The sequence below is a fragment of the Calypte anna genome, chromosome 12 (genome assembly GCF_003957555.1).
Source record: "Calypte anna isolate BGI_N300 chromosome 12, bCalAnn1_v1.p, whole genome shotgun sequence".
In the NCBI taxonomy this organism is placed as follows: Eukaryota; Metazoa; Chordata; class Aves; order Apodiformes; family Trochilidae; genus Calypte; species Calypte anna.
In genome coordinates this window covers 14,622,950-14,646,928 of record NC_044258.1, presented here as the reverse complement: position 1 = coordinate 14,646,928, position 23,979 = coordinate 14,622,950, and the positions used below count along the sequence as shown (strand labels likewise).

The 23,979-nt window shown below is 49.3% G+C and overlaps 1 protein-coding gene across 1 annotated transcript in view; it reads left to right on the top strand.

Moving 5' to 3' along the window:
- The window catches only part of PRICKLE2 (prickle planar cell polarity protein 2), a 53,109-nt gene extending 29,809 nt beyond the window's left edge, over positions 1-23,300 (top strand). The window contains exons 3-8 of the mRNA XM_030458708.1: positions 5,136-5,249; positions 6,986-7,123; positions 7,584-7,787; positions 9,887-10,073; positions 11,979-12,842; positions 22,214-23,300. Coding sequence (XP_030314568.1) covers positions 5,136-5,249; positions 6,986-7,123; positions 7,584-7,787; positions 9,887-10,073; positions 11,979-12,842; positions 22,214-23,085 — 2,379 coding nt within the window. The 3' untranslated portion in view covers positions 23,086-23,300. The remainder of the gene's footprint in view (positions 1-5,135; positions 5,250-6,985; positions 7,124-7,583; positions 7,788-9,886; positions 10,074-11,978; positions 12,843-22,213) is intronic.
- The last annotated feature ends 679 nt before the right edge of the window (positions 23,301-23,979 follow it).

Here is a 23,979-nt window from a genome sequence, read left to right as displayed (position 1 = left end):
GTTGAGAGCATTTTTTTTTTGCTTGTGACTTGGTTTTGTTTTTTGGTTTTTTTTTTCCCTCTTTACTTTTCCAAGGGCAACCAGCAGAATGAGAAAAGTACTGAAGACACCAGATTCGCTTCTCTGTCTATTTTAAGTGCTCAGTATAAAGGATCATTTACTGCCTGACAAGTGGTTAAAAACCAGTGCTGGGTAGGAGCAGTCCCACTTGCCTGGGCCAGACCAGGCTTGTTGGAGCTGCTGGCCACTTTCCTCCCACTCCAGCCAAAGCTTGTGGGATTGCAGCAAGCCAGCAGACAGGACTGTGGGTGAGCACACCCAGATGTGCACCAGCAGCCACTGCTCTGCTCATCATTGTGTGGGCAGCTCCCCACGCGGGTGTGTGGTACATCCCTGGGTAGGGTCGGGTGAGCTGTGGAAAGGGTCCCAGGGGAATGATGCTCTCCTGGGATGTCAAAGAATGCTGGCATGCCTGGGTTTTGAACAGACTGCTGTGTGTGATGGTTTACTGCGCTGTGCCTGAGTGATGCTGACCCCTCCACAGTCCCCTTTTTGGGGACAGCCGTGTTGAGTCACTGTGCTGCACACAGACCAGCACCTACTGCCCTCACAGACCTCTCTGCAAAAGCCTTGCAGCCAGTTTTGCAGTTTGTTTGGTTTGGGGAAAGCCAGGAGGGATTGCCCAGCTTGATGTGCCAGAGCTGTTACAGCTGAGCAAGTCAACACCCATCAGCTGAGCCACACCAGGACACCTCGTGCTCCTTTGTAGTCCATCCCAGCAGTACAGTCATCCCCAACAGCCTGGTTTGGTGGGTGCTTTCAGTAGGAGTGTTGTACTTGGAGTGAGTACAACCAAACGCTGTTTCCCAACAGCAATTCATGGCATAAGAAACATGATATTTCCCTTCCGCCTCCTTTAATTCATTGATCAAAGAGATCCTTCATCAGCTGCTTAGACTCACAGGTCATTTGCAAAATTTTCCATCTAGGAGAAGGTGTAAGGCATTGCCCACAAAGGTTCTGGCATGGATTTTGTCTTTGGTCACCCCTGGGACTACCAGAAGAAGCTGCCAGTCCTGCCTTTATTTAGCAGGGATGGGGTAGGTTTGAAAACTGTCAAAGTTAAACTGGAAACACACCCCAAACCTAGGAAGACTGCAGAACACAAAGGCATTCGTAAACTAATGTAATTACTTTCCTCAGTGCCTTTGAGTAAAGTTGGCTCCACTTTAAAGGCTTTTTCCTGCCCTTGTTTTATGTTATGTTCTTTCCTTTCTCCTGTTTTTTCATTCTTTTTTTCTTGCTTGCTTTCTGTCTGTCTGTCTTTGTCTTTCTGTCTCTCCTTTTTAGCTCCAAGTAGCTGATAATTTCCAAAGGGTGTATGAGTTTTTAGTAGCAGAACTTAGTCTTTGAACATTTCCCTTTTGAAGGTGAGATGGAGGATATCTACTGTGCTGGGTTTTTGTGACACACAGCCCATCTGAGCACCTGGGAGACCTCCCTGAAGCAGGACAGGGCTTGCCTGGCTATAGCATCCAGGATTTACAACCAACCTGGCTTCCAGCATGCTGCCTAGCCCTTCCCCATAGCACTGGAGACCCTGATATTGCCTGAAGCCTTTTTTTTTAACTCAGCTTGATGTTTCCTACTTTCCTCCGGGATTTCTCCTATCCAAATGTGAGCAGAGGTCAGAGTAAAGATGGGCAGGTGAGGAAACTGAGGACAAGACCTAGCCCAGCCCCACTGGTGTGTGCTAATGATGCTTGTTAGGATAATCATGGGCCGAATTGTTCTGTTGCGAGGGGAAGGAGCAGGATGTGGAGCTGCTGTGTTGTACAGCCAGAAGTATTTAATAATAAAACAGTTAAAGATAGCACATGATTTAGAAGGGATATGTTAGCTGTCTTGGGTCACTGCCCCACACTGTTTTCCTTATCTGGATGCAGCTCATGTTGCAGAGCCTCTAAGGTCATTGAGAAGCTGTCTGCTGGTACTTGGTGGGGGGGAGGGGGTGTCTGGATCAGGCCCTTTGGCCACAGTGGCCCTGCAAGGCTCATTAGCTATGGGAGGGTTGTGTGTGCTCCCAGCCAGAGCTGGGCAGAGGAGGAGTTATTTTTACAGAAAACAGTGACCTTTTGTACAAAAGCAAAGTGCAGACTGAGCAGTTTTAGTTTTCCAGCGAGTTAACGTTTTCTGTAGGCCTTTCCCCTGAAAAGCTGAATTTATCTGAAAATCCCCCTTGCCATCTTTATTTTTCCTTACTGAACCCAGCCACGTTCTGCTGACTCCCGGGGTGGGAATTGCTGCTGGCAGACAGCTGAGTGCAGTCAGGGGATGCTGGCAGCCTGTCTGGGAAGCTGGATGTATCCCACAGGGAATCAGTGATGGATGAGACAGTATATTTGCACAAGCCTGGATTAACATCAGCCCAGGCAAGGGACATCCTGCTCTTCACCTGCACTCTGGCTGGACCTCCTGGGATTGGAGCAATGTCCCATGTGAAAGGATCTGTGTGTACCCCTGGTTCAGGTGTGTCCCCAGGCGGGATGCTGGGTGTGAAGGCAACAGCAGAGGAAGCCATCAAGAGACATAAGGAAAGGGCTTTATTCCCATGAGATGTGCTGCAGGCATTGGGCAAGGACTGACAGCTGCTTCCATTCATCCCCTCCTTAAAGGAGACCTCCTTAAAGGTCTCCTTTGCTGATATGGATCCAAAGCAAACCCTTTTGGGTTATTTCAGGCAACAGAACACAAGTTGGAGCCTGTTATATTTATTTTGTTTTGCTTTTCAAACCAAATTGCCCATCCCTGCTGAGCTATGTTGCTGGTGCAATGGGAGCCAGTTCTTGCGGACCTGCTGAGGCTAAATGGAAAACTTCCCAGTGGAAGCAGGAGCAGAGCTGGGCATGTACATCCCACCACGTCAGGCTCCAGGAAGACAGTGCCCAAGCTGCCAAAGGGAAAACTCACATCCCTGCTTTCCACCCAGGGTGAGCGTCTTACAGCTCATTGCTTTAAGGACTGGATGGAATTTGGCGAATCTTCAAAAAGAAAAAAAAAAAAAAATATCTGGTCTCTGCCAACTTTAGGAACTGAGTGGGCAAAAAAAATTCATTGCAAGAAATAGAAACACAAACTAACCAACCTGAGCAAAAGGAAAAACAAGAAGCCTGTCTGCATGTGAGGGCAGTCAGCAGGAGGCTGTGCTGGTCGGGAAGGTGCAGCGGGGTAGCCTGGTAGCTCAGGACAAGCTGCGTGGCAGCTGGGGCATTGCCGAGATTTTCAGCTGCAAGTTCTGCTATGAGCTAAGTGCATTAGCTCAGGGAGCTCATTTAACACCTTTATGCTTCAGAAAGTTCTTTCCAGTGCGTGTATTTGCTACCTTATGTGGCATGTTGTAAGAGTTTAAGTGTTTTTAATGTGCTTTGATGTCCCTGGATGAAGGATGCTTTATAAATGCAAAGTAAGTATTCTAATGTACATAGTTTGTTTTCTTTTTAACATAACAAAATGCTTAGCAGCCTTTCTTAATGTGACAGTTTTTGTAGCTGGTGGGTCTGTTTCTGCTGTGCCTTTCTGAAACAGATTTAGGGTTTTGCTGTAGCATATGCTCAGCGTGCTCCTCAGCTTCACGACCTTCAGTTCCCTTGTCATCAGCACTGCAGAGCTATGGGTGGATATTTGCTAAAAATCTCCCTTTCCGTAAAACCTGATGATGGGAAAGGTGGATGTTTGGGTCGATTTGGGGGGGAACTATAAAATGAGAGGAAAAGCGATTGCAAGCACTGGAGCAGCTCTCCTGGCTGGTTGCTCTTAGTGAGGCCAGGGAGCCAGCTGAAAAGCAGAGTAATTCTTCCTAAATAAGGCTTTGGATATTTAGTCTGGAATTAAAAGTGATTTCTTCCTGTTGAAGGTAACCCCTTATAGAAGCCTCCCCAGCAGCCTGTGAGCAGCTCCCCTGCCAGCCAGCCAGTCCTTTGTGATCTGCCTCTGTGTCCCTGTCCCTCCCCATGACCCACGGTAGCTTGTGCCATGGGGTTGCTCTGGCAGAGAGAGCTTCCCTAGGGAAAGCCAGTTGAGGTAGTGCTTTCTAGGCCAAAGCCCAGAATGTGCAGTGGGGGGAAAAAGGTGATCAGAAGCCACTGCAAAGCAAATGTTGTTGGGGAAAAGCCCTACAAAAGCTACCGACAGTGCAGCTGCTCTGAAAGGAATTGCTGCAGTGTCTGGAAGCATCTCAAGGGGTTAGTCCCACCACAGCAAAGGCACAAGGCTGTATGCACCAGGAAAACAAATTGCCTCTCACTAGCTAAGAGCAGATTTAAGGAAGTCATCCAGCCCTCTGCTCCTGCCCAAGCACCTGGACCCATCCAGAGCTGCAGAGTCTCCCGATCCCAGCCAAGCTTCCCCCCTACCTTAACCTTTTCTCCTGTTTCTTCACAAGACTTTCAGCATCACCATGGCTGTCTTGGAGCTGATTCTCAGGCAGCTAGTCCCATCTTGGTGTGTGGCCCAGCCCTTGACTGCACATCCCAGGTGTGGCAGTCAGAGGAGAGACGCTGGGATTCAGGGTGTGCTTCCTCCCTCCCCAAGCTACCACCGGGCTCCTCCAGCGCCAGGGCACACCGTGCCCCACTGCCTCCTCTTTAATGGCTGATTTTAATTACACTCTCTGAGACGAAAGGGAAAAGCCAAGCCTTCCAAAAGATTTTAATCTGCTGTTTATTTCTACAAATTGCTGCAGGAAAAAAAAAAAAAAAAAAAAAAAAAAAAAAGAGAACCTGGAGGGTTTTGATGGAGGTTGGGGGGGGACTGAGATAGCCGGGAACACAGAGGCTGCCGGGGCACAGCCTCTTTAACCTCCCCTGCTGAGGCAGGTGCCGACACATCCCCACAGCCTGTGGAACATGCTAACGCTATGGAGCCTGACCCAGCAAACGGTAATGAGCTCCAGCACCTCCACCCCTCTTCCTTGCTGGAGAAAAGGGAAAATTGAAGCAGCACCCGGCTGCGTTTCCATGCTCAGAATCATCGCGAAGACCCCGGTGCCTGATGGCTCGGGGGGTGGCTGCTGGCTGGGCATGGGGAGGTGGGCTCGGCCAGGGAGCCCCACTGCAGTCCCCTCTCTTGCTCCATAGGTGCATCAGTACTACAGCTGCCTGCCTGAGGACAAGGTGCCCTATGTCAACAGCCCGGGAGAAAAATCTCGCATAAAGCAGCTTTTGCACCAGCTGCCACCACATGACAATGAGGTCAGTATCCAAAATGTGTCCTTGGACAGGTATCAGAGCTGTGGGTGGGGAGGGGGATGCAGATCCTGGATTTGTTCTTGCTGGAAGCGTGGCTGGTCCTTCCTTTCTGCTTTTGTGGGGGAATTTACTTAGACTTTAGTCATGTTGTTATTTAAGTGCCATCTTTACTACCCGCTTGGATTGTGCTGGAGGTCCGGACAGAGTTGTTTGTTTTTCTAAAGTTAATTTTTTAAAAATCATTCTTCTTCAATTCCTTGAACTACGAGCAATTTCGTAGCCCTTGGAGGCTAAAATGGCTTGAAATGGTGTTGAGATCAGCTAGAGACAGATCCAGAGTTGCAAAAGCCTTTTCCCAGGTGGTGCATCCAGCTCACCTTGGGAATGGGAGTGCGTGTGCTGAGGAGGGGTTTCGTTTGGGCTGAGCCTCATGAGCTGGGAGAGCCCAGCAAGCCAGAGGTTGAGTCAAGAGCAAATAAACCTCCTTACACCTTGCAAGAAAGATGTGAGGCAGCAAAAAGGGTCTGGTCTTTGACATCCTGTTCTCACCAGTGAGAACATTGCCTTCTGGTAGCCCACAACATTTCCCTGTGTAAACAAAGAAAACCATTTTCATGCTGCTTTCTGAAGAAACCACTTTGGAAAACACATGCAGGTAACTTGTTTGATCTAGGTTGGATTTTAACGAGTTTGCCTGTCCGTGGCTGGGTGCCACAGGCACAGCACAGCTCTGCCAGTGCCTCAGGAGCTCCAGGCGCCAGGCAGGGGCTTCTTCTCAGCACCCTCGGGCCCCAACCTGCCCGCCTGCCTTCCCTGGCAGCCAGGGAAAACCCACTGCTGAAAAGCATAAGAATAAATGCACATGAATGCTGTTAGTGCAGCCCATGCTTCTGCAAGCTGGAGGCACGACCCTGCATGTATTTTCTGCAAGTTGGCAGATTTCTGCATCCAGTTCCCCCTTATGATAAGTTTTGCTCCTTAAGGTATGTTGGTTGCTCACATGTATAATCCTGCTCAGGTCCTTGAGCCTGCTCTCCAGTGTAATGGGGGGTGGACTGGGCACTGGTGCTACACGTGGCCACCTTGGCTCTTCAGTTCTATTCTCTGTTGAGATGCAATTTTTAGCCAAAAGCTAAGCCTGCAGGATGAAAATAGCCAGGAAAACCTCAAATTGTTTCATAAGCCTTGGGGAAATTGCATCACTCCTTGTTTATATACTTTTATTTTACTTATTTCCATATTGCCTTCCAATGCAGACGTTTTGCAAATATGAAAACTTGACCCCATGCTGGATGAATATTTGCAGTTCCCAAAGAGCTGGAACTCTATAATTTATATGGGGAAAATGTGCTAGGCTCTAGAAATACAAGTAAAATATTTTGAAGCTGCTGTAAGACCTCTGCCATAAGGAGAAAGCAGGAAAACCATAAGTCTGAGTGCTGGGGTGGACCCAGAAGACCTAACTTTTAAGATTTTCCTGGAAACCTAGCACCTTCCTAGAAGGCTTTCCTAGACACCTAGAGCAACCTTCCTCTTGCCCTTTCTTCTCATCTCTACCTCTTGAAATTTTGGCTGAACTCTGAGCTGACTAAAGCCCAGACAGCTGCATTTCTCCAGCCTTCCCCAAGCCAAGGCAGTTTCTTTGAGTAACCTGCAATGCCAAGGTTTGCAGAGCATGCAACTCACTGGCCAGGGAGCCAGGGACACCCCTAACTTGGAACACTGCTCCTGTTTTTCAGGTCCGCTATTGCAATTCATTGGATGAGGAGGAGAAGAGGGAGCTCAAACTCTTCAGCAACCAAAGGAAGAGGGAAAATTTAGGGAGAGGAAATGTCCGGCCATTCCCAGTAACCATGACAGGAGCCATCTGTGAGCAGGTGGGTACCAGCTGATGAACTTTTGAACCACCAAATTTAAGCAAAGCTCACAGGACCAGCTCCCACCCTGTGGTCCTGGCCAGCTACAAGCGCTGGGATCTGTCGGGGTACCTGCCAGGAGCACCCCATGATATTGTATGTGGAGCAGTCACTCCAGCTCCTGGCCTTCATGCAGGGGGGGATGTTCTTGACATCCTGGCCACAAAATAGAGATGAAGAGACAGTAGAAAGGGGCTGTGGATTAGCACCTTCTTCTGGCACAGCTGTGAGAGCAGCAACAGGCTCACCCAACCCCCTTGAACACCTCCTTAGAGATATGTAAAAGGCATTGGACCTAGTCCTTAAGGACATGACTTAGTAGTTATCTTATGGTGTTGGTCAAGGGTTGGACTGTATGATCTTGGAGGTCTCTTCCAACCTAAAACATTCTGTGATTCTGTAACACTGGCTTCTCCAACAGTGCGGCGGGCAGATCAATGGTGGGGACATGGCCGTCTTTGCCTCACGAGCAGGGCACGGTGTTTGCTGGCACCCTCCCTGCTTCATCTGCAGTGTCTGCAACGAGCTGCTGGTCGACCTGATCTACTTCTACCAAGATGGGAAGATCTACTGTGGCAGGCACCATGCTGAGTGCCTCAAGCCCCGCTGTGCAGCCTGTGATGAGGTAAGAGCCATTTCGGCCTGGCTTCTCCCAGGGATGCTGCTCATTGGGATGGCACAAGTGGGATCTTCTTGTGAAATGGATGGTATTCCTCCTCCATCTGCCCTGGCCTCTGCATAGAGATGTGCATGCAAAATATCATGGTTTGGTTTTGCCAAGGGTTCGTGCAAGCTTCTGCTGGGGTTTCATTTTTGGGCACCTCAGTACAAGAGGGACATGGAGGTGCTGGAGAAGGGCAGGTGAAGGGTCTGGTGCACAGGTCTTATGAGGAGCTGCTGAGGCTGAGGGGAGACCTGATTACTCTTCACAACTACCTGAAAGGAGGCTGTAACAAAGTGGGGGTTGGTCTCTTCTCCCAAGTAACAAATGATAAAACAAGAGGAAATGGCCTCAAGTTGCACCAGAGGAGGTTTAGATTGGATTATAGGAAAAATTTCTTCACCAAAAAGGGTTGTCAGACACCGAAAGAGGCTGATTAGGGAATGGTAAAGTCAGCATCCCTGGAGACATTTAAAAGATATGGAGATGTGGTGCTGAGACACATGGTTTAGTGGTGGATTTGTCAGTTCTGAGTTAACGGCTGGACTTGATGCTCTTAAAGGTCTTCTCCAACCAAAACAATTCTGTGATTCTATGTTCTCAGGGATTTTCAGTTGCAGTCTACTTAGACATGTTCTGAGAGGATTCCTCATCTACATGCAGTGAACTAGGGGCGACTTAGGGTTCCACTAAGGGGTTCCACAGTCCCCCCACGCAGTGTGAAGTTAGTCCAGCTGTGTGTGGTGGTCCTCCCTTCTCTGTCTTCCCAGAAGAAGCCTGTGGTGGGATGAGTGCTGAGTTTCCTATAAGATGGTAGTGTTTGAGTACATGGCAAGCTGAAATAAGCTTTAAGAAAGGAGATTAACAGGCTATAGGAAGCTGAACAAATGGAGCACAAAAAGAATATGGAATACCATAGAGAGTCACCTCTGAGCATTTCTAAAGTGTCAATCTCTGTTTAAAAGACTGGTGAAGGAAATTGTTCTGGCTTTTAAAGTTATGGAAACCTTACTGTGGATAACCATGTGTACCATAAAATACCACATGCTGCCATCTATGCAAACATGTAATAGTAAAAATCCAAGACTATATGCACCTCAGATATAAAGAACATTGACGTATGTATCCAATTAAATTTGTAATATTACCAGTAAAAAAACAACTCCTAACCATTTGAGTGGCCCTATTTCCTTGTGGCTTAGGCTGGGTAATTTTTTTTCATGTACATTTTATCCTTGCAAATTCTCTTATACAAGGCTTTTATTCAGGCTCCTTCTTTAACATACACTTCTTCCCCTGAAACATCCGGCACTAATTGCAAGAACAAGGAACTCGGGGGTAAGAGGAACTGCAGGGAAAAAGCTTTTGGTACGGCCTGAGCTGGGGCAGAGAGCCAGGGAGCAGAGCTGGGCTACTTCTTCCTCCCGTGGCTTGGCTTTGGGAGTGGGAAGTACAGATAGCAAGAAAGCATCTGCTGGAACCGTTTCAGATGACTGTTTTAGCAAACTGCTCTTAACAGTGCTCTGTGCCTCAGTTTCCCCACTAGTGTAATGACTGTGATCATCTTTATAAGCACATGGGCAGTGGTATGGAGCCAGGTAGCTCCATCTTCTCTCCCTTGCAGAGAGCTGCTACTTCTTATGTCCTCAGTCATCCTTTGTACTCGGGTCCCTGTTTCAGAGACGGGTAAATGTGTTTTAGTAAGTGGCTGCTCTATTCTTCACAAGTCCACCAGATCGATAGGTTGTATATAAGCATGTTTATTACCCCCATCGACCCCTCCTGCTGATGGATGGGCTTACAAACACCTTACTACAAGCTCTGCCTTAACACTTCGTAGCCCGTGCACAAATGTGGTCCTGAGGTAGCTGCGTTTTTTTTGGATTTCCTTAAAAAGTGATGGATGCCCCTGCCACAACCCAAACCACCCAAAGGAGGGGCAGCCATAAGACTTGGAGGCTGTGTGAGCAAAGGAGCACAGAGAGGAGACACAAAGGTGGGTGTCACCCTCCAGGGTCCCCACTCTGACTGACTCTGCTCCACCTTTGTGTTACCCTCCCCAGATCATTTTTGCTGATGAATGCACCGAGGCCGAAGGGAGGCACTGGCACATGAAGCACTTCTGCTGTTTTGAGTGTGAGACAGTGCTGGGGGGGCAGAGGTACATCATGAAGGATGGGAGGCCCTACTGCTGCAGCTGCTTCGAGTCCCTCTACGCCGAGTACTGCGACACCTGCGCCCAGCACATCGGTACGTGCCCTGACCCTCTTCTCCTCTAAACAGCCTGGCTCTTCAACTCTCAGATTTTTCCCAGCCAGGCTTGCTAAGGGATCACGTGAGTTAATGAGGAAAGATGCTTGCTTGTTAGGCATCATTATTGTTTGTGTTTCCCTTTTTTAATCAACCTGCAGATAGTTGTTCTCAGACCGAAAGGAATAATGCATCAGAGTTTTTCTGTGTTTCTAGAACAATGATTTAAAATGTGTTTCATTCTGGGGGACAGCTGTCTTCCCAGCACTCAGGGAGTGGGAAGCCATCTCACTGCTCTCCCCAGTCCCGTTTGCCACTTGGCTGAGCATTTGCAAGTGCTTGCAGGCAGGCAGGCAGCCCTTTCTTTGTCCGTGGAGGTGAGCTCACGTGTTCAAATATTTCATAGGCTGCAGGGAAAGAAAAAAACAAAACAAAACAATCATTTTGCTCTTGTGTATCAGCCAGATGGCAAGGGAGGGGTGGAAACTCTGGGCTCCAGTGAAGCACTTGGAGGACGTGTTTGCTGTGACCTGCAGCACATCCTTCCCGAAAGCTCAGCTGCAGAGTAGTGAAGAAGCAGCTGTTAATGCTTCTTGCATTCTGCCTTCTCTTGTGCATCCCCCATCTGCTGTCCTTCCCTTTGTCCATCCACCCAGAGCCTGCTGACTGTCAGGTTTGGGGGGAAAAAATGCTTATTTTGGTGCATGTCTGCACATTTCTAACAAAAGGGGGGCTGCAGCCATTTTACTGCAAGTTGCTCATAGTTGTCACTGAGCTTTGTGCCTAGCAGCCACATAAATCAGAGGTGTGTGCTTAAGGCTTGCAGTGTTTGAGTTGGGTAGCTTAGGTTCAGAGTAAGGAGGCTGTGCTCCTCTACTGCAAGATGGCTTCAGGGCACCAGAAAAGCAGCTTATAAAATCCTACCCACCACCTTGTCCACAAGCACAGCACTCCAGCCTATGTAAAAGCATTTTGCTCATTATAAGGGGAGAAAAAAACCCCCAACAATTATGCTGAAGCAAATTTAGCTTGGAATAAAATGGACTGTTAACATCCTGTTCATTTGTAAATTAACCAGCTGTAGTCAGCCCCCCCAGCGACACGGCTGTGGTGGGTGTGCAAGCCCATGGGGTGCACATGTGTAGTGCAGCCCCCACTGTGCTGGCCAGCCTGCCCCTTGGCACAGTTTCTCAGGTAACAGGGATTTTTTCCATGAACAGCAGCTTAAACAAGTGAATAAATGTTATAATTAAAACCTCAGGAGCTTTGCTCACAGGTCTGACCATGAGCACTTTGTGTGCAGCAGGCATGTGCTCCTCAGGATTTTACTGGCAGGGGACAGACCCTCTCTATCAATTCTTAACCCAAGGGGGGCCAGTGGGGGCAACCCAGGATATTTGGCTGGGTGCAGGGCAAGGGTGTGTGCTCAGATCCCTAGGGCTGTCTCTTTCTGCTTCCATTTGGAGAATGGGCCCCAGCTGCCAAAATAAAGTTAGGATGGAGCTATGGTAGCAGCAAAGGACTGGGATGTCATCTGCTCTGGTACATCCATAACCAAGGCAGCACAAATTCCTCATTTTGGTTCAGCTGGTGGCTTTTTGTTATTTCAGTAAGCATCATACCTCTTCTTTGACTGCAAGGACTTTATGGAGAACTTCTTGCATTCCTTTTCTTTATGACCGGAAATATCCCCATTTAATACGAAATAGCTCGAGGCTCCATTCTGCTGCCTTTCCCAAGCAACTCCCAAGCAAAGGCCTTCAGCCTGCAAGGAACTAGAAATGGGCTTAACTTCACAGGCTGGAGAAACCCTGGTAAAGGGCTTTTGAGAGTGAGCCTGAGTGAATGTCAGCACAAAGTGATGCATGTGGGCTACCTCTGACGCTGTGCACCTTCCCCCTCCAGGTATTGACCAGGGCCAGATGACATACGATGGCCAGCACTGGCACGCCACCGAGACCTGCTTCTGCTGTGCCCAGTGCAAGAAGTCCCTGCTGGGACGTCCCTTCCTCCCCAAGCAGGGTCAGATCTTCTGCTCCAGGGCCTGCAGCGTGGGCGATGACCCCAACGGCTCCGACTCCTCCGACTCAGCATTCCAGAGCGCGCGAGCCAAGGAGTCCCGCCGTAGTGCCAAGATTGGGAAGAACAAGGGGAAAGGTGAGGAAGGGGCACGCAGCCCCTGCAACCAGCTGCAGGTCACCTCCAATCGCCTCTCCACCGAGGTGGATCCCCTGTCCCTGCAGATGGATTTGCTGAGCCTGGCCAGCCAGACGCCGAGCCTGAACAGGGAGCACTTGTGGAGGAGCCGGGATGAGCTCTATCACTACGGGAGCAAAATGGAGCAAAGTCAGTCCCAAAGCCCTTTGCAGCTTCTCAGCCAGTGCAACATAAGGACCTCCTATAGCCCCAGCCAGGTGCCGGGCTCACAGCCGGATTTATGGGCAAAACATTTTAGCAACCCAAAGAGGAGCTCCTCGCTGGCCATGAAGAGCCACAGTGGCAGCTTCATCCAGGACTGCAGGGAGGACTTCTACTCGGGAAGGCTTCGCTCACAGGAGAGCTACAGCGACATGTCCAACCAGAGCTTCCCTGAGACCAGAGGGAGCCTCAAAGTCCCCAAGTATGAAGAGGAAGAGGAAGGTGGGATATCAACACCCCAGTGCCGCACCCGCCACCCCATCAGTGCCCTCAAGTTCACCGAGGATCTGACGCCCACCGAGCAGACTCCCCGTGGCTCCATGGAGTCCCTCGCCCTCTCCAACGCAACAGGTATGTCACCTCCTCTCCTGTCACCCTCTGGCCATGTGACAGAGTCCCTTGTGCCCCAGGTCAGTGCCATGGGCTTCCCTGCCCGGCCCTGGTGTTCCTGGCAGCCCCTCTCACTTCACTCGCTTTGTTTACCAAATGCAGAGCTTCAGAGATGCCTGGCTTTTCCATATAGCTCAAAACAAATGTTTTCCAGGTCTGTAATGCTCCCTTCTGTGAAGAAGAGGGGGAAATCAAGGCCAGCTGCTAACACAGAGGCAGATTTCAGCCTTCAGCACTTGAAGGACTGCTGTCAGCTGTCCCTGGAGACTCGGAATATTTTTCAGTGCTTTGAAAAAGGCACAGCCCCTCTTGCATCTTACGCAGTCCTCAAACACATGATTAGTTGAAAGAAATTCCTCTGCTTCTATGCACGACTCTCTTTCTCCTTAGTCCTCTGGTAGACACTGCAGGGAAAAGCCAGGCGAGATGTTTGTCCTGTTAGGCTGAGCCCATTTCCCATGAGCCCATCCCAGGGTAATATTTCTCATTCCTCTCCCCTAAAACATGTTTGGGTTTCATTCTGTGGCCACGGTGATGAAAGTGCATGCAGAAACGTGTCTGCAGCTTGGTGCTGGGGAGGCTCAGCCCCTGCAGCCTGCTGTAGTTTGTAGTACTGAATGGCTGTGTTCCTCTGGCACAGCTACTGCTTGCTTCCAAGTCCTTCAACAGAAAACTTCTCAAGAAAGAAGATGCTGAGCCTGGTTTGCTCACCAGAGATCCTGCCTTGCTGCTTCTTTGCCACTCCCCCAACATTTCTCTGTTCCAGCCAAGAGCTGCTTGGATTCAGGAGGTCCTCCACCTCCACCCTGCTAGATGGAGTCCATCTGTCTTGCTGACCCTGGCAGGGAGTAGCCCGCAGGGTGTTTGATACCCAGTCCTGAGATCCCCCCCGCCACCATGGGATTACAGAATCACAAGTTCATAGAATGGTTTGGGTTGGAAGCGGCCTTTAAAGATAATCCAGTTCCAACCTCCCTTGGCATGGGCAGTGACACCTTTCACTAGACCAGGCTGCTCAGAGCTCCATCCAACCTGATCTTGAATGTTGCCAGTCATGGGACATTAACCCACCTCTCTGGACAACGTATGCCAGCATCCCACCACCCTCACAGTAAAAAATTTCTTCCTTATACCTAGTGTAAATCTACCCTCTTTCAATTTAAAACCATTACCCCTTGTCCTACCACTACAGGCCTTGCTAAAAAGTTTGTCCTGGCACCAGGTGTTGGGGATGCTCTCGTGAGCATTGCTGGTGCCCTGAGAGCTGAGCATGGCTGCACCCCAGCTCTCTGCTCTGGATGGACAGGTTTGCTCTCCTATGCCCATGCCTCCTCACCCCACTCCTGGGTTTTGGTGTGTTTGTTTGGGGAAGTTGCCAGCCCTGTGCTAAGATGTGAAGTAATTTCTGTGTTCAGCCAGGATCTCCCTAACTGGCAAGTGGTAAAGGAGAGGGGGAGAGGAGAAGCTAATGAGCTGGAGAGGGTTTTACTCAAACAGCCTTAGATATACACAGAGGGAAAATAGATGTGAAATGTTGAGGGAGCTGGGATTTGCTCTTGGAAACAAGGCTTCTTTAAGCAAAGCTCCATGTTTCCGAAGCTGCTCCTGTTCCTGAAAACTTGTGTTGTGTAAACCTCATCAGTGCACAGCCTTGAGCAATACAGAGTTCAGATGAGCAATGTCTGAGTATTGGAGGGTTTGTTGCATGCTTTGGAGCTGAAGTGTAACAAGTTATCAGGAGTACAGGTCAAAAGACAGGAAATGTGGCAATGCCTTCCTATTAGAGTGAAAATCAATCTGTCTTGGTTTAGAAACCACTTTTTAAAATGCTGGGAGGGAGACCTTCCAAAGACACCCATCATCCATACCCAAAGTATGAGTTCCCTTGCAGGCAGTGCCTGCCTTAATGACTCCCTTCTTTCCTGCTTTCTGGAGCAGATGCTTAGCATGATGGGGCTTGAAGTGAATATAAGCATTTCCTCTGCAGTGAGGTGATAACGCTTTTATTAATGTGTAAGATTTTAATAATTTTCCTTGCTCTGGGACCTGGCTCAGCTTGATCTGGGGGGCACTGCGGCAGTAGCAGGCAGATCCCTCAGGCCCATGTGTGCAGTCATGGAAGACACAATTACCATCCCATTTAAACAGCAGCATTTTGAGATTCAGTGACCTGGCTGAGGTCTGCAGAAGAGCAGGTTTTTGGGTGGAGGGTGTCAGGGCGTAGTGCCCTGCTGCCCATCTTTTCTCATCCCCACGCTCCTTGCCCTGTAAACACCCCTCATGCCCCACCTTGGCTTTGAAGAAACTCCTGAGCATCCAGGTACAAGGTCCCTTTGAGCTACTGATGCTGCACAGTTGCTCCACCTTATAAAGCAAAATAATTGATGCCTGCATCCATCTCACATTTTATGGCATCATTGAAACATTCTTTTTTTTTTTTTTTTTATAGGGAGCTGAAGGGCAAACAGTCCCTGACCTGCAGAGCACATATTAAAAGCTGGCCCCTCCCTGGCAGCAGGTTTTGCTGTGATGTTTCTATTATGACTTAACTACTAATTACCCAGAAACAGCAGTAAAAGCAGACAACACTGTGTGTGCCACAGTACTCCCTGTCCTCTGGCCAGAAGGGACAGATGTTGTCCTTAATTTGTAATGCATTCAGTGCTTTACCAGGGGGCACCAAGCCTCCTGTAGGACCCCAGGATTTCACCTTACCAACCATGCTCTATTTAGTCACTTTAAAGCCAGCTCCTCATGGTTGGTAAAGAGGTGTGACACTGTAATCCTGGGCACTTGCCCTTGAAGTGCTTGGCTTTGTTCTGCTGCTCTCCCCATGGGTAGTCATGCACCAGCAGACACCTGAGTTACAGAGGCAGCCAAGACCCTCCTTGTGCTCCTGTTCAGGGTTTGAATTAGATGGGAGTGTCTGTGCTGCCTCTGGTTCTGTTTGTGGAGTTGCTACACGTGGTGATGGGGTTTAACCATGTTCACTGGCACAGGGCAGAGTTTCCTGCTGATGGGAGGGCACCTCTCCTTTCCTCCCATGTTTCTGTTTTAATATCCCTTAGCTTCTTCCTGGACACTGAGTCCTCCTCCTGCCCCACATGGCAATTAGATGGAGAGGCAAAGGGCAAAAGATACTTCTCAGCACATTTTAGCTCAGTTTTGCTGTATTTTGTATTATATTTTATTTCTTCTGGCTGCTTTTGCTTTTTTTTTGTTTTGTTTTGGTTTGATTTTTTTCTTTATATTGTGACATTAGAAACAATACAGAACATTGGATGCTGGAGCAATGTTTACCCTGTAGCTCCCTTCATTAAGCAATCAGGAGGATGCTATGATGGAGTTTGTCCAGAAAGCTTTTCACATGAGGAGGAGCCTGATCCTGCCAGGGGTTAATCACTTCCCAGAAGATATGCAGCCCACCACAGCCCTGCTCCCACGGCTTGTGCTCTGCCTTGCTCTGCTCCTGCTTGCATCACCCTCTGAAAAGCTTCTGCAGGCACTGTGTGTGCCTTGCAGCTGAATTAGAAATCAAGAGCTGATCTCTGCTGATTCTAAGCAGTCATTTCCACAAAATGCCAGCTGGTCAAATAGCCCACTTAGCAAAGTACCTGTGGGCTAAATGTTATTCTCCTGGAACAGTCTCTGTGTGCAGCTTGCAGGGAGCAGAGTGATTTGGAGGTAGAACTCTTATTGAATGGTCACACTGTTGTATGCAAAAGGAGAAGTAGATTTGAAGTATTTCTTGGAAAAATGAGTGTGGGTGAGGATAAGAGCCTTTCACAGGCATAAATCCAGGGGAAAAAAGAAACATATTAAACCAGTGCTTTTGTAGGGTAGAATGTGATTACACGTATGGCACACATTTCTCCTGTCATTTGTGTTGTGATATGCCCAAAGGCATCAAGTAGCTTGTTTTTCCAGGAATAGACAACAAGTGTGATATATCTGGAAACCAGAAATTTAAAAAAGAAAAAGAATATGCACATGGGTCAGTGCCTGATCCTTGCCCCTCTGAGCTCCAGAGTCATCTGTTATCTGTCCTCTCCTCTTCCTCTTCTTAAGGAGGGGCTGAAAGCTGTTGGGGGGCAGAAGGAAAAAGCTCTGTTTCTTAGGGCCAGGGTATATTTTCCAACAAGTGTTCAGTGGCCCAACCTCTTCTGCACTGAGGGCTTGGGAGCAGCTGCTGAACATCCTCAGGGACAGCAGGAAGGGGCTGAGGATGAGCAGGGGGATGGGGACTGGTCCCCATCTCCATGTCTTCATTGGCACTGCATCCCCCGGGTGCTCCTCTCCCTGGAGCTGTTCTGGAGCCACTGTCTGCCCCGAGGTGCTTCAGCCAAGTTACACAAGGCAGAAAATGACATATTGGCTGTTCTTGAGTTTTTCTAAGAAAAGGGAGGCTCCGGATCTCCAGCACACTCCTCTTTGCGCTAGACATGGGGTAGCAACCAAACGAGGGGAAGCATAGAAATGGACTTCTGGGAGGAGATGTCAGGGGAAGAAATAGCACATCATCTCTGAGCCAGCATCTTGGCCATCCTGCCTTGTCTGGGAAGGGCCCATGAGCAGGATTATGGGAACGTTTCCAGGTTAAAATCCAACTCCTTACACAGGCAGCACCATGTGGGGACTTCTTTCATCGAGCTAGATGAATAAATCAGGTAGGAAACACATGCTGACACCTTGGGATAGCAAGCAGGGGCACACCGTGGGAGGCCGATGGCACCAGCACCTGCTTGGCAAGCTCTCTGCTTTCCCAAAATTATTTACTTTCCATGATTTTTTAGTTACATAAGGGTTCTGCTTTATTTCTGCACACCCCAAGGTGTCGCTCCAAAGCGAGATGGGGCTGAGCTATAAACAAAGCCCTGGTCAGGCTGTTTCTCTTTAAGTTGTTTTTTTTTTTACATCTTGGGGCTGGATTTGAAGTAAACCCTGTTGCAGGGATGGTGAGGATGAGCTTGTCTAGTGCTAGGAGAGAGGGAAGTCTGTGACACAGGGGGCTGGACACAAGTGATGCTGCACCATCCCCACCTGTGCCTCTGTAGCTGCACTTGGACACCATCTGGCTGGGCTGGGTGCAGGGTTTTGGTGCAGGCAGGCACCCATTTGGGTGCCAGGTGGTGAGGGCTGCCATGCAGAGGTGAACATGTACACTGTGAGGGATGTAAAAGCCAGAGGCAAGCATCAGCATCTCCCTGTGTGTGTGCAGTATCCTAAATCAAGGTGTTTTGCATTCCCCTGCTGGGGCTGAAGCCAACGATGCTCCTTGCAGTGGGATGCTGGCTGTGGTGGAGCCTCACCCCATGTCTGCCCAGCTTCACGGGGAGTTTAATGTAATGGGGGCTGGGAGCTGCATCCCCTCACGGGGGGCTTCATTCCAGCCTCACACCCGTGCTCCCTGCAGCCTCTCTGCTGTCATTTGCTGAGTGGTTTAATAATTCATAATTAATGCATCTTGTGGCCCTGGTTGAGCAGAGCACAGGGTGAGATTTAAGCACCTCCAAGTGCTTTGTTGTGGCAAGGGTGTAGAGGTGATGCTCATGAGGAATATCTCGGTGCCGTTGCTTTGCTTAGCCAATTGTTATTTCCTTTGGCAATGTCTTATGGGATGAAAACATGGTGCTTAATAGGTGTGGGGAAGGACTTCAGAGGGGCTTGTACAGCATGTTTTCAGCTGACCTTAATGTTGACCAGAAACCTGCTTTATGTTCCCAGCACTGTAACTACCTCGAGTTTTATATTGAATGCCTGCAGGCGAGCTGCAGCTTTCACTCGTGCTCATCCAAAAGGTGTTTCCATGGCTCCGGGGTGAAATATTGAGCCTGGCAGCCCCACGCAGTGGAGAACAGCAGGAAAATAACCTGCTGTGTCCACGTGTACTGTGCTGCTGGCTCCAATCTGTCCCCGGGAAGGACACAGCACACTGGTGGCAGCAGCTGCCATTGCTCCTCTCCCAGTGCAAGAGCCTCTGGGGTGCCGGGTGTCTCAGAGCATCATTTTGCAGAAGGAAAGTCTGGTGGGGTCAGTACACCACCCCCCCCCTGGATTTGCAGCCTTGGAAAGGGCTCAGGGATGTGGTGACAACCATCCTGTGCCGTGGGCCAGAGCAGGGCTCCTGCTCCCCTGGATGGCCTCGTGAAACAGGTTCTCAGGTTTCCTTGTTGGATGAAAAAAAAAAAAAATAAGCAGTGCTGCGTTCTGGGGTCTCCTCCCACGTGTTCTTTCTTCCAGGTTAGGGCTCACTCGGATTATTAGCTGTGTTGCCAGATGAAACACTTCATTAAGAGGGAAGTGCAGCAGCTGTAAATAAATACTGGTAATTCAAGAGGATCAGGCCTGGGTGCACTGGTGGAGCTCCGAAATGGCAAATGAGTGCAGGAGGGGAGGGTCGGTGACACCTTCTCCTCATCCAGAGAAGTGCAGTACTGGAGCTGCAGAGCTGTCCTGCCTGTGCCCAGCCATCCACTGCCTTCAGAAGTCTAGCAAAACCTTCTTTGCCCAGCTGCCTTCTGTTGTAATTGCACAGGAAGTGTTTTCCTCTTCTCAAAGCTGAAATTTTCCTTGCAGGAGTTCAGCAGACCCAGAGAATAATGTATTCCCCTCCTCTTTGCAGGCATTTTTTTCCATATTTGAAGGCTGTTGTTATATCCCCTTCAACCTTCTCTCCTCTAGACTAAACAACCCTTGCTTTTTCAAACTTTATTCCTAGGTTATATTTTCTGGATTAAATTTTTTAGACAGATGGTTATTGCTGTCCTCTGAACTCAGTGTGGTCAGACTGGAGCACTCCAGGCTTGCTCCCAGTGTGCCTTGCAGTGCTTTGCAGCTCAGTGGGGAAGGGCAAAATCATGTAAGTAGCTTTGAAAGCCTAATCTTGCCTAACCCCTCTCACAATGCTTTACACCTTGCGTTGGTTTAAATGTAAAGTTAAGCCTGGAGGCACTTACGTGTTTCATGTGAGTTAGAAGTGGCATCCTTGACCTGGCACCTGTTCTGGGCACTGTAAGAACCACATGGAGCTCTCGGTGCCTTCAGTGATGCTGTAAAAGCACAGCTTTGCACCTGACTGAGCAGAAGAAATCTTCTGCTGCCACTGTGAGCAGATAAAACAAAGTTTCCCTAACCCCAGCCACGCTGCTTGCTTTGGTGTCAGCTATTACCTGACAGTTCTGATTAAGGCCACGTTTGGCTGTCAGCAGCTGTGATTCATGTTCAGCTCAGCTCCACCGACAATCCCACTCTTTATTCCTGCCTTTCAGGAGGTCCTTGTGCATGCTTCCAAGATGCTTTTCCCTCCCGGGGGGCTACTGGGTTTCTCTACCAGAAGGGATAGCAGGGATGTGGGGTGCAGTGCCTGATGTGACACAGAGCATCACTGGATATTATGGCTCCAGCAGGGAGATGGTGTGTGCCAGAATTGCTCACTCCCATAACAGGAGCAGGGACCCTTGGTGGGCAGGTCCTTGGAGGGGAGAGGGGGGCTGTTTCCAAAGGGTGGTCAGCAGGGTTGTGTTAGCTCGCTGGAGATCAACGTGTCTTAGGAACAAAAAGGCATGAAGCTGGCTTGAAAAGTGTGTTGTTGTTAAGACAAAACATGGCTTTGACTTTTTTTATTACTCCAGCCTCTCCCATTTCCTGTGGCATTCAGGGATCGCCTCCACTTTACCTTCCTCTGTAATCATGAACTCCAGAAATGTCCTCATTAGCAGCAGAAAAGCAAACGAGGAGAGAGAAATGGCTGCAGCAGCTGGGACTTGGGGAGCAAAGCCAGATCATGCGAGACCCAGCAGCAGCTTGTGCTCAGGGAGACCTAAAGCTCTCCCTCATGCCACCAAGGGGAGGATTTTGAACCCCCTGCCCGTCTTTGCAGGATCTGTTGATCTTTTTAAGGCTGAGTCCAAAGAAACCCTGAAGTGGCTCATGAGTGAGGTTAACAGCAGCAGCCCTTGTTCAGGTTTGGCAGAGAGCAGCTGCTCTCAATGAAATATAAGCGGCTTTTTGTTAAGGGGAAAAGAAGTTCATTCTGGAATTGTGGGCTGGGTTGTTGGGTGTTGTTGTTTTTTTGTTTTTAATTAATTTACAAAGTCGTAAATTCTCAGAGATTGCATAAGGGCTGTGTGTCATGCTGAAAATCCTGCTGATGGTGCAGAGCTCTCTGGGTTAGGTCTGCACGGGGAGGTTGTCAGAGAGGGATGGGGAGAAGAGCACCAAAGCAAACACTCTGCGTTTGATTTGGGGTGAAATGGATTTCCTTTGAAACAGTTTGGGAAACATGTTTTCCTGAGCTTGCAATGCAAGTGCTAACTGCTGCCAGTTGTCAAGCCAACACGGAGATAGTCTGAATACAGTCAGAAAACACACCAGTGATTGGGGCAGCGTGGGGTGTGTTGAGTTTCTCACTTATGGGTTGGTGCTGAGCGGACACCCCACATCTCTGCTGATGGGTTAAGGCTTTCTGGGCTGGAGGAAATCTGGGAGCCCAGAACTGGATGAAAGCACCTTATGGGAGCTCAGGGCTGGAGGAAATCACCTTATGGGAGCTCAGGGCTGGCCTGCCCATGGGAAAGACCCTGTGGGCCACCTTCCTGAGGAGAGCAGCCCAACCAAGCTGGAGCTGATGTTCCTGGCTCCTGCCCACATGCAGATCATTGGATATCAGCAGGCGTGATATCCTGACCCTCCTGCCACCCTGCAGCTTACAAGGAGGTCTGGCAAACCCTCTGGGGCTCAGGTGTTTTCTCACCTCCTGGGAAAGCAGTCTGCATGCACATGGCCAAGGCGGTGTGGTTCTGGGGGATGTGCAGTGCAGGGTGGTTACAAACCTGACTCAATCTGTGACCCTGTTTCAGCTGCCCCTGACATTGTTCAGTCCTTCAGGACATGTCATTGTTGCACAAGGTGTGGGTGCTGGATCATGGCACCCTAGTTATCTCGGCGTGCAGGAAGCCTCAGGTTACCTCTGATGCATAATTTCTCACTGCCATCACTAGTTATTTCTGTTAAGTCACAGACAACGTAGACATATGGGGAAGGAAGTTGTGAAAAGCAGCTTGGAGTCTAACTCAAAACACCTTAAATTGGTGTGATTCCCCCAAAGGAGTAACTGCCTGCTCTTTGAAAAAAAAACAAAAAAACCAACCAAACAAAAAAACCCATCCTCTTGAAAGGGCTCTTCAGGACAGCACCTGAACCACTGAGTTGTTTTCTAAATCAAGAACCTCAGGCCAAACCCAGCGCTCTCCCTGCATCTCTGCTTACAGAAAACTCTCCTTAACTTTGGTTTTGGTTTTTTTTTTTCCTTCCTGTGCCCTTTCCCTGCACAGGCCTCTCTGCAGACGGTGGAGCCAAGCGCCAGGAGCACCTCTCCCGATTCTCAATGCCTGACCTGAGCAAAGACTCGGGGATGAACGTCTCGGAGAAGATGAGCAACATGGGCACCCTCAACTCCTCCACTCAGTTCCGAAGCGCCGAGTCTGTCCGCAGCCTGCTCTCAGCTCAGCAGTACCAGGACATGGAACCCAACAACCTCCACAACCTCGCCAGCCCCCTGAGCTACCGGGAGCGACCGTCACACGGGAGGATGCACCAGAGCTTCGACTACGGCAGCGGGGTACCCGGGGGGAAGCTGGGGGCACCCGAGGTCCCCAGGCACGCTCCGATGAGCGAGCGCACGCGGCGCCGAACTAACCCACGGGATGAGGAGCGGCATTACCGCCCGCACCGACCCCGGAGGTCCCGGAGGTCCCGGTCGGATAATGCCCTGCACCTGGCCAGCGAGCAGTGCTACAGGCTGAAGGAGAGACCCTCGCTGCGAGCCAGGGAAGACTACGACCAGTTCATGCACCAGAGGAGCTGCAGGGAGATGGTGGAGCAGGGTCCCCGCAGGGACGCCTACGGCCACTGTCCCCGGACGGTCTCGGATCTCGCCTTGCAGAACCACTTGGGGGAGAGGTGGGGGCCTTACTTCGCCGAGTACGACTGGTGCTCCACCTGCTCCTCCTCCTCAGAGTCTGACAACGAGGGGTATTTCCTCGGGGAGCCCATCCCCCAGCCCGCCCGCCTGCGGTACGTGACCAGCGAGGAGCTCCTGCACAAGTACGGCTCCTACAGCATGCCCAAGTCTTCCACGCTGGGTGGAAGGGGACAGTTGCACAGCAGGAAAAGACAGAAGAGCAAAAACTGTATCATATCCTAATGGCATCCTTGCCGGGCACCTTGGGAGAATGTAAATTAACTCACCAACTTGCACTGTTTTAGATCATGTAAGCGCTTTTATTGTAACAAAAAAGAACAAAAACAACAAAAAAAAAAACCCGAAGAGTAGGGATTTGTAAGAAGGTTGTAGACTGGCTTCTAGAAATAGTCATAATCCTGGGCACAGTGAATATATTTTGCACATCTTACTTTGGAGGGGAAAAATTAAAAAAAAAGTCAAAAAAGTTCACTTTAGCCTGTAACACTTACCCAGTAGTTTTTCCTTCTTTCTCCCAGATACTGCCAACCTTTTGAGTTCCCTTTGTCCGTGTGTTTTGGTTACCACTGTTGACTCTCAGCATCACTTTGCCGGTAGCTTTTGCTTTCCATCATGGTTTTGTTCTCCAGTAGCCACATTGGTTGGTAGGTAGTTTTTCTCTCTCGGACAGTGTGGGAGCCTAAGTTATTTCTGTGATTGTTGTAAATGCAATGTAAATGAGAGTTTGGAGAAAATATTTTTGTATTTTGTAATATCAGAGGAATTTCTATATCTTAGGAGTCACTGGGAAAATGCATGCACATTCAGAATTGTTTTCAGCCAGAGCTAACCAAACAGTACTTTGGCCACCCCCCTTTCCATCCCTCCAGCTTTCCATTTCATCATCAAATTTCATAAGTATATCGGTTGTTTTGAGGTTTGTTTGTTGGTTGTTTTTTTTTTTTAAACCCTTTTTTTTCCTGTTTGTTTCATTCCTGGTAAACAAAGAGAACACTTTTTGATTCATTAAATCTTGAAGAGGCCTTGGTGGCATTTTGAAGTCTGCTCACGCCTGTGATTTCAGGTATGCTCCATCAGAGAGAGGAACCCTGACAGCTGCAAAAGCAACCTTTTTTT